This window comes from Mustela nigripes, chromosome 2 (assembly GCF_022355385.1).
Source record: "Mustela nigripes isolate SB6536 chromosome 2, MUSNIG.SB6536, whole genome shotgun sequence".
NCBI lineage: Eukaryota > Metazoa > Chordata > Mammalia > Carnivora > Mustelidae > Mustela > Mustela nigripes.
In genome coordinates, this window is record NC_081558.1 from 215,682,882 (window position 1) to 215,699,507 (window position 16,626).

The 16,626-nt window shown below is 61.7% G+C and overlaps 1 protein-coding gene across 1 annotated transcript in view; it reads right to left on the minus strand.

Annotated features, from left to right (window-relative positions):
• Positions 1-390: 390 nt before the first annotated feature.
• The window catches only part of PRDM15 (PR/SET domain 15), a 45,027-nt gene continuing 28,791 nt past the window's right edge, over positions 391-16,626 (minus strand). Inside the window, 12 exon segments of the mRNA XM_059392389.1 lie at positions 391-545; positions 547-960; positions 1,955-2,164; positions 3,419-3,499; positions 5,359-5,534; positions 5,905-5,988; positions 6,925-7,056; positions 11,535-11,654; positions 11,989-12,068; positions 12,889-13,052; positions 13,606-13,740; positions 15,309-15,440. Coding sequence (XP_059248372.1) covers positions 480-545; positions 547-960; positions 1,955-2,164; positions 3,419-3,499; positions 5,359-5,534; positions 5,905-5,988; positions 6,925-7,056; positions 11,535-11,654; positions 11,989-12,068; positions 12,889-13,052; positions 13,606-13,740; positions 15,309-15,440 — 1,794 coding nt within the window. The 3' untranslated portion in view covers positions 391-479.

Below are 16,626 nucleotides of genomic sequence, written 5' to 3' on the forward strand. Positions count from 1 at the left end.
CCAATTTCAAAGAAAATAAACGTCACTTTAACGTCTAACTGCTCATTCATCAAAAACACCCAGAAGCGAGAAGTGGGAGCTTCCTCTCCACCCCGGTCCCGCGGGACTCAGCCCCAAGCCCCCAGGTGGGAACCCCGCCCTGAAGGAGGCAGGTGGGCCCCTGGGACCCTCCTGACACTTCGCTCACCTGTCTGCTCCCACCTGCCCCCTCCCCCGGACCCCGCGTGTCCCCACACCGAGCTCTGCCAGACACCGAGCTCTGCCAGGTGCATGTGGCCACCTGCCCGGGGCACTCGAGGCGCGCCCCCAGACCGCGATGCTGGGAGGGGGTCTGGAGAGAATGCTGCAAAGCTAAGTCAACCTTATGGACGTTGTGATAATAACTTTTTTCCCCCTCGGTTTGGTATCCAGCAAATGAATCTCAAAATGAGAAAGGACACCCGAGTGTGGGTCTCCGTCTGCGCTCTCGGCCGCGCGGCTCAGTAGCTGTACATCTGCGGCTGGGGCTCGGCCGGCACCTGCGGCGGCGGCGCCTGTGGGGGGGGGCGCCTGCGGCTGGGGGGGCGGCAGCACGTCCGTCTGCGGCACCGCCCGCCACGTCAGCGGGTGCTGGTCACCGAGCTGGCTGCCCAGGGGCGTGATGGAGTTGACCAGCGTGGTCAGATTGATGAAGTGCGCCACTGACTGCGGGTTCGTGGCCTCGGGCTGGGGGTGGATCTGGATGTCGTTCTGCCGGTTATGCAGCATGGCGGAGCCACTGACGGTGTCAAAGGTCACGGTCAGGATCGAGTTGTCCAGCTGCAGCTGGCGCTCCGGGGTGGTCAGGTGCCCGACGGCCACGGGCTGGAGGCTGGTGAACTGAGTCCCGGCGGCAGTGGTGATGGGGGTCACGGTGATGTTGGTCAGGCCCACTGAGCTCGACGGGGTGGTCACATTCGGATCCCCCAGGGTCACGACCACCTGCAAGGGTCACACAACGCAGGCCGGTTAACAGTCTGCAGAATGGCCAACGGCAAAGCCTTCCGCTGCAGGAGCCCCACGCCCAGCACCGCCCGGCACCCCCCGGCACCGCCCGGCACCGCCCGGCACCGCCCGGCACCCTCCGGCACCCCCCACCCCTGGCCCGGAGGAAGAAAGGCAAACGTCCTTTGGTGAAGAATTAAACCAAGTTAGTTTTGCCCCAGAAAAATAAAGCCAGCGTAACAGAGCAGTAAGACAGGGACGGAACCACAGAGCTCCGGCTAGAACCAAAATCAAACAATCTCATGGGCCAGCAAAAGAGCAGAGGGAAGGAGCAACGAGAGGGAAGGTGCGCTCTGTGCTCGCTGCTCGCACCGCTTTGCTATCGGGGAACAAAACCCCAACGATCAAGCTGAAAAGAGGAACGCACACATCTGTAGCTCCGGAGTGAGAAGGCACAGAGAGGCAGCATCTGCTCCACGGAGAGGAACGGACGGCCAAGTACACGCCGTGACTGTCAGTGCCCCAAACCAGGCACGAGACACGTCGGCGAGAGGTCTGCGAGCCTCAGAACCAAAGCCTATCGGAGGCTTTCATTAAAAGCAGCAGACGACCGGCATCTCTGCTTCCGCCAATGCTCCGGGGACCTTTGGTGTGACCCCACAGGGGCAGACGCAGCGGGTCCCACTCTCACGGTAAGGAGACACACAGGGGCCACTTATAGCCTCCCAGAAAGCTCCTGATTCCCAAGCGGTGGGAGGTACCTACCCCACACATGCACCACGGTCAAGCCGCTAGTCCTGGTGGCAGCTGTGACCTCTAGGTCTGAGCTGGGAAGGACATTGCTGATGCTGGCTGATGGGAGCAGTGCCCCATACAGCGCCTGCCACCGCGGGGCCCGGGCCAGCATCAGCACGTTTGCAGGGTACAGGCAGTGTCCCCGCGCCCCGCAACTGCTCCCAGGGATGCCCCGCCCCCGCAGGAAGGGACCAACCTGCTGGATACTCTGTACCGCGGAGTCCGTTTCGTCCCCCACGCCCGACAGCACAGGCTCCTTCTCCGTGTACTCGCTGAAGGTGGCCTCCTCTGGCCCCGGGGCGCCCGCCGCCTCTGCCTCCAGCTTCTGCTTCCTCTTGTGGGCTCTCCTGGCGGCTTTCCCATGCTTCCCCTCGGCCAGCTCCTCCTGCTCCAGACTCAGTTCAGGCTGCAGAACACAATGTTTAGCAACATCCGGGTCCCAGGACTGTGTCCCCATGGTGGCACAGAGGTCCCAGCGCAGTCCCAGGACATGCCCCCAGGTGGCCCCGGGGAACAGAACGACCACGGCAATGGCTGCTCGTGTGCTCCCAGAGATGGGTCGCGTCCCCATTGGGTTCACTTTCTCTTAAAAAGTGAAGGAAATTACATGCATGTCCTGTTTTTAAAAGCCACAATTTGTGCTGGAACGTGAGCATCTCTAAAGACAAGTTTTTAATGCCCGTTTCAGCTCTGCTGAGCTCTACCTGAGGCTGAAAATCCAATCATGCCCGTGCTCTCATCCCCAGGCAGAAGCAAACTTCCGACAGAAATGACCTTGGATCAGAACGGGTTTGGCCGTGAGAACATTACATGGTCTCCTCTGGGGACGGCTACCATGCCAGCCGTATGGTGACCCCAGACAGGCACACTGCACGCTTCTTGGTCCGTCCAGGGTGCACTGCTGCAGACTGACCAATTTTCAGAACCAGGCCGACGCCATGACTGGCTTGGGTGTCCAAGAGGCCATCCTGGTCACCGACCACGCCTCCTGGGCCTCCTACGCCATCCCACGTGCTGAAATCCCACCCAGCGGCAGAGAGACCCAGTGGAAGCCCGCCAGGGCAAGGCCATCATGGGATTGCCCTCATCGAGGCAGGACGTGGGCCCTGGGCCTCTGGGGTGCTGCAGAGAGGCAGGGACAGGCCTTCTCGAGCTTTGTGACCCAGCACCTGAGTACTCTGTTCAAAGAGCTGTTACAAACAGAGGTGTGGCCCGTGATTTTAAAGCAACCAAGACCATGGCATATTCCCGTTATAATAAAACACCAGTTTGATGAACGCAGTGGCTTAAAATATCTTTAAAAACTAAGTGCACTTCATAAAGTTATTTTAGTTACAGTAATCTCATTATGCTGAGTTTTTATGGACTCTACTGGGATAGTTAATTTCACATGTCAGCATGGCTGGGCTGGGGCGCCCACGTGTTTTGCTGTGCAGCAAAGATGCTAAGAAAGTGTTTTTTTAGATGAGATTAACATTATATCGGTGGACTCTGAGGAAAGCAGATAACCCTCCTTATTGTGGGAGGGCCTCATCCAATCAGTTGAAGGCCATCAGAGTAAAGTGCAAGGTCCCTGAAGAAGAGGCAATTCTGCTTCCAGCTGTGCACAGCTCCTGTCCGAGGCTCCCCGCCCCAGCCCGCGGGCCTGCTCAGTGCCTACCTGGACGATGCCAATGGAAGAGGCATCGATGGTGGTGGTCTCCGGGAGGTGGTCCAGGTCGTCGATCCTCACGGCCAGGACCTACCGGTGAGCACAGGTGATAAGCCTGGGATGCGATACCTGCATGCCTCACAGGCACCCCCCTGTTCCCGACCCAGCTCAGCTCGAGTCCAGGACTGTCAAGTCCAGGAGGGCAAGATGCACCCTGGACAGTGGGCTCCCCACCAGCGGCAGCTTCGTGAGTGCACGTCGGAACAACAGAGAATGAAACAAGGGTGAAAAGATCCCGAGGAACGGCCCCAGGAACGGCCCCAGAGCCTTGGGAGACCAAAGCTGAGAAAAGGCATGGACAAGCGTCCTCTGCCCCTCATCCGACAGCCTACCCCTCCCTGCCCGCCACCCCTGCCCAGTGTGGGCGTGCTCAGGCGGCTTGTGGCGAACGCCGCCCCCACTGGAGAAGCAGGCATGGGAAGGGGACCTTGCAGAGTGATCAGTCCGCTAGGGAGTGATCTCCGATCCTGGGGGGCTCGCTGGGCCCCTCCGCGCCGGCTGCGGCCTCTCTCTGCACCCAGTGGCATGCTTCCGGTCTGCAGAGGCCGGCTCCCGGGCTCCTTGTGAACACGGGTAACTACAGAAACCCCACAGCAACAGAGAACTCGCACGGACTGCAGAGTCACCATGTAGAGAGCCTGCGGCACCTGCCCTGGGCCCGGAGACCCGGTGCCACAGCTGGCTGACAGCGGTCCACCAGGTGGACACTCGGAGAGGCCGAAACCCTGGCTGGCTGCTTGTGGCGGACAATTTCAACACCAGGGCCCTGTACAATGCCGTCTTCTGTCCCTCCTGTGATCACCTGCTTCACAGAGGTGAGCACTGCACACACACACACACACACACACACACACATGCAGCCTATAGGACGTGTAACCGTGGCCACTCACAACTGTGTATCGGATTCCAAGCACAGGGCTACACTGTCAGGTCTTGAGCCCCAGGGCTCCCACTGGGAGGAGGGATCCAGTACGGCCACGCTGCCCCCAGGAAGATGGCCGTGACCAGGGTGCCCGCCTCGAGCCAGCCCAGCACGGTCACTTCCAATCTCAAGTTCCCCCGCCGAGCCAACAGACGAAGGACGGCATCTTCGGCGAACATTCCCGTTTCTGGGATTTCGTGAGGTTGAAGGTTCTTTTCTGAGTTTTAGCCTCATACGCCTCCTCTCCACGTGTGCGCACGCTCGGTTCTTCCAGTCTCCTCCTCGAACAGCCGTCCCCTACCAGCAGCTCAGAGCGGCTGCCGACGGGAACGCCAGTCACCTGCCCCCGGGCTGCCTCCTGCTCCTGGGCCGGACCTAGGGCATCCCGACTGGGGGGTGCCCGGCCCGTCAGATCGACGGATGTTCTCATGCGTGACTCCTTCCCCCAGAGTCATCGGACAGCTGCTGACCCGCGCTTTTTTCTATCTGTGTTTTTGTTAGCTTCTCTTTAAAGCACGTGAATTATTTGATGCCCCAGATCTTCCTCTGGAGCCTGCGCCCAGGTGGGCAGAGTCGGCTTCCCTGTGTGACTGTTCCTGCCGGTGCTGGGACCAGCCTCGGCCCCCTGCCACAGGGAGGCCCCGTTCTGCGCCCCGTGTCAGCCACCCTGATGGGAAGGACGGAGGGAGAGCCCGGGGTCGAGCTTCTGTCCTGCTGTGATTCTAGTGAGACCATAACCCACGACCTCAGCAAAAACTGTGTGGGAGGCTCTCCCTTCATTCATTCACTCACTCACTCATTCATTCGCTTGGTGCCTCCCAGAGGCAGAGGGAACATAAGGGCCAGGACCCGCCCCTAGGAGTCCTGGGTCTGCAGGGGGGACCCGCGAGCCAGTGTGACAGTGTGATGTGGTCTGCGAGCGCAGGGTGGGGGTGGGGAGGGAGCGCGTGTGCCCGCCCCGGCTCACCTCTGGGTGTTTGCGCCGGATGTGTCTGCTCATGGAGGCCCTGGTGGACACCTTGGTCCCGCACAGCTGGCAGCTCTGCGCCTCCACTTTGTCGTGCGTGAGCTGCACGTGCTTCTGCAGCATATACTCGGTGACGTACTTCTTGTCGCACACGGAGCACGTCCACTGCTTGCCCACTGCCCACGCACACGGGGAGGAAGACACAAGCCCGGGTCACCAGCAGGGTCGGCCCGCGACCCACGGGACAGGCGGGGGGACAGGTGGCCCGGGCCAAATTGAGCAGGACGGCGGCCTTCCTCCCAGAGCATGGCGTGGGATGCTGCTCCAGCGTTGCAAAATTTAGGAGTGGACATTGGAGAGTCCAGGTGGGCTGACCTTTAGGGGGTAAGGGGCCACCCACGAAGGCAGGACAGACCAAACACTCTGAAAAAGGCCTGCCCTGAAGAGCAGGTGGACAGCTATCCCCGCCCTGCACACGCGGGGGTGGGAGGGGCACACCGGGGACCGGGGCGAGGGGCCAAGCGCCAGGCCCGCCGCCCTGCTTACCTGTGTGGATGAGCTTGTGGGTCTCCATCGTGTTCCTCTCGCTGAAGGTCTTCCCGCACAGCTCACACATGAAATCTTTAATCCCTGCAGGAGAGGTGCGCTGACCTCAGAGGCTCCCACGGGGTTTTAACCGGACCCCTTGGCCAAGGGTCTCTGTGTGCACAGAGGCCGTGGTGCAGCAAGGGGATGGCCAGGGGACCCCAGAGCACTCAACCGGACATTTGGGCGGCTCAGCAGCACCTCCCTCGGTAAGTCTGGCGAGGCCACCGGGCCCCGAGCCCTCCGTCCGCTCTGCACCAGCAGAATCAGTGCGGTCAGCCTCACTCGGCACCGCATTTCTGAAGTTTTCTGGGACTCCACGTGTTTCGCCCCAGACCCAAGAGCTCATCTGTCTCTTGGGGCCATGAGGGAGGTGGGCGGGCAGGGAAGCTGGACCAGACAGGGCAATGCTCGAAACCCAGTTTGCAGGGGACACAGGGAACCACGGGAAAGAAATTTCACACAGACACAGCCGGTCAGCAGGGTTCCCGCCTCCGTCCCCGTGTCCCCTGCTTCTCTCTCACACGTGCTCATCCACACGCCCATCTCTCCTGAGAAGGAGCTCGTAGTTGATACACAGGCTGTCTTTTCCCTGCCGCATCACAAGCCTCTAAGTAAATTAATGCATACGGCAACTTTTAACAGGTGCGCTCTTCCTTCTCGGGGACGTACAGACACTTGGGATGTTCCAGTGTCTCCCACCCCAGACAGAGCGGTGGTGGACAGCCAAGCCTGTGCAGTCAGTTCGTGGGCACCCGCTCGGGCACACGGCTGTGTGCAAGGCACGAGCAGGGCAGCCCTGGGAGAGCTCAGCAAACGTGAGGATGGTGACCGTGGGGGCACGTGGGCGGCAACGTGCAGATGGGGTGCCCCCTGGGAGGAGACGGTCGCCGGCAGAGGCAGCCCCCGAGAGCCCAGCTACAAGGAGCAGAAGCTGGGGCAGCTCCCAGCCCGCCCGGCCCGGCCGCGCTGCGGACTCACCCGTGTGCCGCTTGTAGTGCTTCAGCATGTTGACCTTCTGCGCGAACTTGCGGTGGCACTCCTTGCACTCGTACTCCTTGATGCCTTTGTGCAGCTTCATGTGGTGACGCAGCGCGTGTTTGGTCTTCATGCCTGCCGCGGACGCGCGCACTACTGAGCCGGCCGCCCGCCGCGCCGCGCCCCTGCGGCACCTGTGGCCCCCCACACCCCCGCCCCCCACCACGCCTGCACCCCGTCCACGGAGCTCGCATCCCTGCCCCGTGCCCACGCCCCCATGAGTTCCCTGCTATGGCGCCCATGCCCTGCCATGCGCCCCCCACAGCACCTGTGCTTCCCACGCGGCCCCTCATGCCTCCACCCACCACGCACGCGGCACCCTCACACGCCCCCCCACGGCGCTTGCATCCAGGACCCCTCACAGTGCTCGCACCCCATACCCCTACACGGCCCATGATGCAGGCCTGCAACAGTGCCTGCCCCCCAACCCTGGGCCAGGACCCCACCCCCAGTGCCCACACCCCCACCGCACACCTAGACCCCGCCCCACAGTGTCCGCACCCCACTCTACACACTGCCTGAACCCCCCAGAGGATCCCGCCTGACCTGGACCCTCGGGCAGGCATAGGTCTCGGTGGGGATAGAACAAGATAAGTGGGGGTCAGGGCGTGGAGGTGTCTCTCCTAGAGGACCCCCTCCACCAGGGGCGAGACGGGAACTGACGCCCTCAGAGGCCCTTAGGGATTTACTGTCCCTGTGGAGAAGCTCACCTTCTCCGGGGCCTGCGCAGACCTAGGGGTCAGTGCTCACAGCAAGAGGGTGTGAATGTGACCTGTGTGACACAGTCCAGTTATCTGAGGGTGGGGGAGGGGGTCAGCCTGCCCCAGCAGCTGTGGATCCCGACGGCGCCGACACTGAGATGAGAAGTCAGTGCTCCGGACCGCTGACTGCCAGTGCGGAAAGGTGCAGGCTCCAACCTTCACTCCGCCTCTAGCCCAACGCCCCTTCGCTAAAGGACGGGCGACAAATTATAGCCTCACCAACTTGGGCCAGTCGAGAAGGGATGTCCCTGGTACATGGTGTGAGTCAGCGGCGGGGGGCCCGGTATGGTGTGGGAGTCAGAGGCGGGGTGGGCTGGTCCCCTATGGGTGGGAGTCCACGGTGGGCGTCCCAGTCCAGGATGCCCACTAGGTGGGCAGGGCTGCGTGGGGAGCTCTAAGGGGGCCGCGGAGAGGGTAGGCGGTGGCTCCCATGCACAAAGCCAGCAGTGTCCAGTCCCGCCAGCCACAAACTGAACCAGGCAGGGTCAGTGAGCAGTGGGCAGCAGACTTGGAACCACACACAGATGACCAAAGGGGCACCGGAGCGGGGCAGATGCAGCCCACATCCAGGACTGTCCTCGGTGACAGCTGTGGCAGATCGCAGTGCCTGACCAGAGTCCCCACCAGGTTCCCGGAAGACTGCCTGTGCCAGGGAGGTGGGGCTGGGTCTCAGCCAGCCCTGGCCCCTGACTGACCCCAGCCTGCCAGAAGCCACGAGAACTGCGCCCTGCCCGAGCCAGCAGACAGGCAGGAGTCTGAGTGACTGTCCCAGAAGCTAGCTCATGCTGGGGGACAGACAGGGGTCCCCTTAGAGGACACATCTAAACAGTGGTCCGGAAGGAGTGTGGGAGGGACTGAATTCTAGCTATTTGGGGGAACAGCATTTCTGGTGGAGGAAACAGCCAGTGCAAGGGCCCTGAGGCCAACGGAAATAGCCACCCACGTTTCAAGCCTGTTACATTCTCTGTTACAAACAGTGCTACATTACATTTAAGCCGCAAATAGATCTTTGTACCCCAAAGAAGCAAGATCCATTTCTAACTGCAGCTAAGAGTACCCAACAGCTCAGCCCAACTGTAGCAATGTACGCTCCCACCCAAGCTCCATGAGTCCGTCTGCCTCCTTCCCTTCCCCTGCACCAGCTGCCCCCAGGCTGTGCCAGGCACAGGGGCATCTTGGCGCTGGCCTTGATGGGACCATGGCAGAGAAGACGAACAGAGGAGAACCAGTCCGTGCCATCTTGCCCCACACCTGCATCTCCCCCACATGCATCTAAAATGAACGGATTCTACGTTACAAAATAACACACGGTCATAAAAAGAAAATGCATAGAAGGAAAGACTCCCCATTCTGACCCCCCATCGCAGCCCGCATCAGGGACAAGCCACACTTCTCTCTCCACTTTAAAAAAGATCTGCTTTAAAATAAGCATGACTGCCACGCGGTGGAAATCTGAAGCCTCCTTCTGTTGGGATCTGGATTCATTCTGCATCCCATTTTCAACTTACTCTGGGCCAGCTGCTGGGGTTTTAAATGGGTAGAATCCCCAAATCTGGAACGGTGGGGAGGGGCGGCCTCTTTGCATCTTTAAATCCCCATGGCTTTCTGCACGCAGGCCCCACAGCTGCCTCCCCGGGGCCTGACCCAAATAATTCACGGCACACCGAGCGATTCGGAACCCAGTATTTTCCTGGGTATCCTGACTCCTCCTGCTGCTGGGGCTGAAACTCCCGTCACTCCTAACAGCCTCTCCCCTGAATAAATCCCAGGCAGGCCTCGGATTTTGGGGAAGAAGAAGTAAAGTAACAACAATAATCAAGAGTCCTCTACAGCACTGTTTGTAATGAAAGAAGACAAAAAAGCCCTTAATACAAAAGCAAAGGTCTGGTTACAGGAGTCTCCAGGACAGAGTCCCATCCAGGTTCCGAGACTCACATTGAGGCCATTTTACCCATTCTGACATGAAAATGGTCTGAAATGAATTTCTAAATAAGTAAAAAAACAAAGGACAAAAAACCCCAGATAAGCCCAAGCATTTGCTTGTACATGGCAATAACTAATCTGAAAGCAAACTGACCACACCGATAATTTAATTTATGTGAGATAACATGTTAGTCCAAGTACTAACACCAGCATTTATAAAAAGTCTTCAGAATTCGTGGACAAAATCACGGAACTAAATTTTAAGCACACTTCTGATATGACCAAGTATATAACATTGTGAGATGTGGCTCTGACCTCAGTGCCCACCCTGGGCAGCTGCGCCTGTTCTTCCAGGTCCCCTAGGGGAACCTAGGTGTGGCGTCTGCCCCCTGGGTGGGGGGCATCCCTACCAGGTCTACCTCTGACCCTCCCTATCTCTGTGGTGCTCAACAGTGTCCCTTCCCGCAAGTGGGGAAAGGGGCTGGGAGAGCCAGGATATCACTAAGAGAAGCACAGAGACTTCTAGAATGTTCCTGCAGAATGGTGACAATGGTTCTCCAGAGCGTAAAGGGTCTGAGGCAGGAGCGACAACTTCACCTTGCGCGCCACTTTGTTTTGGGCTAGGGGACTGCACTGCTTTTCCAGGGAAGGAATCTGTGCATCCTTTGCACAAAGTGACCCTGGGGGACGGACAAGAAACTGTCACCTCTGGAGAGGCAGATAGGGTCAAGGGTAGGGCAGGGCGGGGGGCAGGGGGAGGATCACGTTTTGCTTTCCCTGCAGGTCACTCTTCTGAGCTTCTATGATTTGTCTGATTTTACACCTGCTAATGGCTTGCCAGGGAGACGCATGATAAGACACTGGTGTTCTCTTCAGTCTTTTTTCGTTTAATTTAAAAAACCAAGTAAAGGAAAAAAAAAATTTATAAAAATGCACAATTTTTACAAGATATAACAGCAAAGCCAACAGCCCTGATGTGCCACGTGCCCCTGCGGGGACGGCCCTGCTGCCCCGCCACAGACGGCGCCGGTGGCCGCTGGTGACAGCCTGAGAAGCTCTGCGCTCCCTTTCTTCTCCAGGATTTTGTTTTGTTTGAACAGAAATGGGCTGAACCTTTACCATGTAGCAGGATCACCTTTTCTCCCCATTTTACTTAGGGATGGGAGATATTTTGTTAAGTTTATTATTGTTCAACTGATTTCGTCTGATTAAAATGAGGGTCACAGTCCTCACTGGTCACAATAAATCGCTGTTTAACACGTCGCTGCTTCCGGTTAGCAGGCGGTGAGAGCTGGGGACCCTGCGTGTGTGCGCAGAACACCCGGGGATTCTTAGAATTACTCCGCGCTTCCCACGGCCTGCTTCCCCACTTGAAAACTTACCCGGTTCTCTCCCTGTGGGGGTCCTATTTTTCCTCTAACCTCTCACTTATATCCTGTCCTGGCAGGCGCTCCCTGGCTCGCCCGGCCCCGTGCCCCCCTACCTTTCCTGTCCCCTGTACCTCTCCTGCGCCTGCCCCCCGGGCCGTGCCCCCCCATCTCTCCTGTGCGTGCCCCGCGCCCGCCTGACCGCATGTCCCCATACCTCTCTCGCACCCGCCCTGCACCCACCCAATCGCGCGTGCCCGTACCTCTCCTGTGACCCCGCGCCCGCCCAGCCCCGTGCCTGCTGGGCCGCACGTCCCCGTGCCTCACCCGCCCAGCACCCACCCAATCGCACGTCCCTTTACCTCTCCCACGCGCGCCCTGCGCCCATCCAGCCCGCGCCCGCCGGGCCCCGGGCCCCCACACGGTACCTCTCCTGTGCGTGCCCCTTGCCCACCCAATCTACGTGCCCCCGGACCTCGCCGCGCGCACCCCGCGCCCCTACCTTTCCCGCACTCGGCACACAGGTACTCCCGGATGTTGTCGTGCACGCGCATGTGCTCCTTCAGCATGTCCTTCCGCGCGAAGGACTTCCCGCACTGCTCGCACGCGTGGCTCTTGACACCTGAGCAACAAGCGCATCGAACGTGACCCCGGCAGGCCCGCATCCGCGCTCACAGCACAAGAGCCGCGAAGGAGGAGCGCGGGGGCAGGAGCGCGGTGCGCTGCCTCAGGCGCTCCCTCGGCCTGCACAGAAGCCTACCACGGGCTCCGGGGCGCTGGGAAGGTCCCCAGGACCCGGGGCCACGGGGCAGGGGTCCAAGCCGGGGTCAGAAGCGGTGACAAGGGCCCCAGGCCGGGAGAAGCCAGAGGAAGGCATGGAGGAGGGGTGTGCGGGTGCCAGAGCAGGGAGCACGAGGACACCCCAGCCCGGCCCAGTCCCCGTGGCAGGGCCCTACCCGTGTGGATGAGTTTGTGCCGCTCCAGATTCCCGATACTGTTGAAGATGCGCCCGCAGATCTCACACGGGTGGATGTACCTGGAGGCGGACAGGAGCCTCAGCACAGTGGCAGCCGCAGCACCCCAGCCCCCCCGCCCTGCCTTGGCTCAGGGCAGGCAACAGAGCCCCTACCGGAGCAAGACGCAGGAGGACTTTCTCCTCCAACAGGGCTGAACTGTGCCCCTCAAAATGCACAAGCTGCTGCCGTGATACTCAGCACCTCAAACCCCAACCGCATTTGAAAACTGTCTTTACAGAGGTCGTCCCGTGAGACACAAGGTCATGGGGGCGGGGTAGGAGGACGGGTGTCCTTGGGCCCCAGACGCGCACGATGGAAGACCACGTAAGTCACGGGAAGGCGCCGTCCGCCCGCCGAGGAGGGAGGCCCAGAACTGCTGCCCCCTCCAGAAGGAGCGGGCCCCGCCGACCCCTTGACCTTCGGCCCCCAGAACTGAGACGGTGCACCTCACTGCTGGGGCGAATTGGGGGCCCTGTGCCCGGCAGCCCGAGCCCGCTACTCCAGCCTCTGCCCAGGGCAGCTGGCTCGCCGCTCTTGAACCCAGCACTGAGCGTGGGCTACAGCAGCCACAGGGCTACACCCCAGGAGCCTGACCTTGGTGGAGAGAAGGGGTTTCTGGTGCCTCTGCGGGCAGGCCAGGAAGCACCCTGTTGTGCTGAGGCCAGCACGGTGAGGGAGACAGGACCCACGAGGATGGCCTGCTTCCCTCCAGGCCCGGCCGCGGGGCTCCCCGGGGAGACGGACTCGGCGTCAGAGCAGCTGCCTCCCCGCGGGGAACGCGCCCCCCACCATGGCATGAGGCCAGGCCCTGCAGCCCCCCGCCCCGGGCGGCCTCCTCACTTCTGCACGTTGGGGTCCGGCAGGTTCTCGCGGTGGATGACCATGTGCGCGTGGTACGTGGCCTTGAGGGCGAAGCGGCGGTTGCAGATGCTGCAGCCGTAGCCCTTCTCCTTGTGGACCTCCATGATGTGCTTCAGGTACTCCTTCCCCCGGCCGAAGGTCAGCTGCCAACGGGCACACCCGTCACCCCCAGATCACCCCACCAGCGGCCTCCTGGCCCCCAGCTCCTGAGGCCCCACCACGCACCGAGGCGCCCCGGCCGGACAGAGAGGGATGCCTCCGAGTGTGGAGTGCGCAGGGGTGCAGGAGGCGGGCGCCCGCCGACCTGCCCTCCAGGGGACCACCCCTGGGCCTCTCAGCTCCCCACCCAGCGGGCCTCCACCCGCCGGCCCTGATGGCTCCATACCAGGTGCCCCGACGAGCACGGAGCTGCCTGGTCTGCGGCCGCCAAAGCCTCACACAGGGACCTGCGCTCACTGGCCACCCACAGCAAACGTGCAGCCCGGCCGCCAGCCACCGCTCCCCCACCCGGGCCAGCCCCTCGGCGGCGTGCAGGTCAGCAGCCCCCCTCCCCGTCTGAGACCGTGGTCGTGGTCGCAGGAAGAGAGCCACCACCCCTGCCCCGCCCAGGAGGCGCGTGGCACGGCCGGCCCCCACCCAGGCCTCTCTGCAGGAGGACAGCCGGGCGCAGAGGGGCGGGGGCGGGGGCAGGGTTACCTGGCACCGCTTGCAGCTGTACTTGTGAGGCTCCGAGTCCGCGCTCGTGTCTGAGTTGTCCTCGTTCTCTTCAGAGGAGATGCCGATCTTGCCGATAAACTCCTCCCGCTGGTGGTCGTCCATCAGCGCGATGTCCTGCAGCACAGGGCGGCAGAGGCGCTGGCGGGTTAGTGGCATCCCCAGCGGTAGCGGGGCTGCCCCACACGCAGGAGGCAGCAGCGCCTCTCGGCTGCACGTAAGTCCCACGTGGGGGTCCTGCTTGCCACCTCCCTTGGGGCTCCCTGGGCCCCTGCGTGCACCCTACATCCCGGCAGGAAGCCCGCCAGCCTCCTGCCTGAGTTCGGATGATCCTTCCCGGCCGGGGGCCAGCCAAGCCCACCAAGCCTCTGCCCTGCATCCCTGGGTGGGAGCCCGGCCTGGGGCTGCCTGGTCTTGGGGATGCTAGTGTCCCCGGCTGTGATGGGACCGGTCACCCACCTCGCCCCCTGGGAAGGGGTCAGTCCTCTCTAAGGCCTGTTTGCATATGACCTGGCAGGGATTGTGCTAAAAGTTATTACTTCTCTGAAAAAGACCATGAGGAACACTTCAGTCTTCCCGTCACAGGTAAGAGAAGCTCCCGCGAGCAGCTGAGGGGCCCCACAGCGGGGCTGCGGCCAGGCCAGGCGGAAGAGGCCTTGCCTGCGGCGGGAGGGGGATGGGGGGCTTGGCTCCCCGGCTTGGATCTTGTCTCCTCCGCTGGGGCCCAGCGGACCTCCTTGCCACGGCGCATTTCCCAGCCACGGCCGCCAGGGGGCGCACCACAGCCGGCCAGTCTGCCTCTGACACAGGACCTGGGATTCCGGGCAGGGTGGACAGGCTTCCTTTGGGAAGTTCGCTATCCTGTCTGCCCCTTCCCTCCCGGGGCAGAGGGGAGGTTCTCACAAGGGCCCACTGCTGTGTTTCTTACTCAGGCTCCCGGTAGCGGAGAAGCAGCAGCACCTGCCGGAGGAAGGCTGCCCCAGGACGGGCACTGCCGGGCGCTGTGCCCCGCGGGCGCTCAGACCGGCCGGGCCCTGCGCCTCCGCTGCGTCTCATTGAATCCTCAGGAAACCATCCTTCCCTGGCAGGTCTCCGGGCCCCCATTCCCAGGGCTCAGGCAGGGACAAACGGAGGTCTAAGTCCGAGCCCCGAGCCCCGGCCAAGGCCCCCACATGCTCCTGGGCCCTTTCTCTGGCCCCAGCTTCGTCCGCGCGGCTCAGTCCCTGCACTAGGGGGGCCTCCCACACTCCTGCCTCGCCTCTCCCCTGCCTTGGACTTCCACCTGCCCAGTGAAACCCCAGCCCGCACCGGGGGCTGGAGCTGCCAGGAGCGGTCCCGGCGCTGTGGTGCGTCTCCGGGGCCCGCACTCACCGTCTCCATGTGCCCTCGGGGCCGCCTGCAATGTCCTCCTTTGCTCCCTGGATCGGCCCCTCTGCCCTTAACCACGACCCTGAATCCTCGCGGCCCCCACTCCGCGGCCCCCCACTCCTCGCTGTCCTCACCAGGAAGCACCCAGAACAGAGGAACGGTCAGGTGAGCCCCGCCGCGGGGGCCTGAGATGCGGCAGGGGGTCACGAGCGCCCGCCGGAAGACGGGCCAACAGACAGGTGTTTTGGGACGCTGACCACGAGGGCCTGCCACGCTGCCACGTGAGCTCCCCGGGCCAGGGCGGCGCTGGGCATCACCTTGAAGTGGACATGGATGTGGTCCCTGAGCACGTCCACGCGGAAGAACTTGCGGCCGCAGATCTCGCAGGTGTACTTCTTGTCGCCGTGGGTCAGCAGGTGCTTGTTCATGTTGCTTCTGCAGGAGAACACCTGCGGGCAGAGGGGCAGGACCTCACAGACTCGGACTGGGCAGGGACACACTGGATGCCTGCCCACGACCCACCTCGGGGCTGGAGTCACGTGTGAACGTGAGCCAGTGACGGTCTCAGTATGAGCCTGTGTTGTCCCGGGAACCAACTGTCCTCTCGTCTCCACTGGCAGTGCGATCTGGCTCTGTTTTATTCACTCACTTAGATGTTTCACTAGGACGGGGCCTTTCAAGAAGCCGGAAAATAACAGAACCAGCCAGGACCTTCTGAGAGTCCGTACCGAGGGAGAGTGCCACCCTTGGGGTGGGGACCGGGCTTCAGGCACAATTCATGCCAACTCCCCCAACCTGCTGTCTCTGGTCTAGTGCAGTGGCTGAGGAGGCTCACACACGTCCCCATACACCCCCAGTGGGGCCGAGTTGGGATGCTGGGGGCCAGGCTGGGATGCTGGGGACCCCGTGCCCTCTGGCACAGAGCCCCTGAGATAAAATGGCTGCAGAGGCCACCTGCAGGCCCTGCTGATCTGAGAGCACCTGTCTGGATGGCTAGTCCCAAGGGCACGTAACCCAGAGAGCAGGTCTCCTCCAGCCTGCCTGACCCCACATGCTCCAGGAGATGCCTGACCCCACACGCTCCAGGAGAACACGAGAGATGAATGAAGAGAAACGATTCACAAGGCACAGGAGGCCAGTGTCTTCATGGGACATTTCCTTCCCAGATTTTCAGGGTACTTGGGGCCAACCACCCTGTACCACGGCCCTGGGGCGCTGTGTGGGACGGCAGGACAGCAGGGCAGGCCTCCTGGGGAGGGGCAGAGGCAGCAGCTATCGCCAACAGCCCTGTCTTCTCAAGGCGGCAAAGTTAAAGACAAGACTCGCTGGGAGCAGCCGAGATTTCAGCGTTAGAAACGTCCGAGCTCTCTCCCTTCCTGTCTAGACCCTCCACGCAAACGCAATGAACGTGTCACTGAAAAAATGTGTCTGAATGCCAGTCAAGGGCGAGGTGGTTTCACACCTGTGATCTCCCAAGGGCATCGAAGGGACATGGTGCCTGTGCTCCCCGAGAGTCCGTGATTAAGGGCGGGTTGACCAGGACACACGGTCACAGACACAGGCTCTGTCCCGGCGGACAGGAGGAGGGTGAGCAGGACACACGGTCACGGACACGGGCTCTGTCCCGGCGGACAG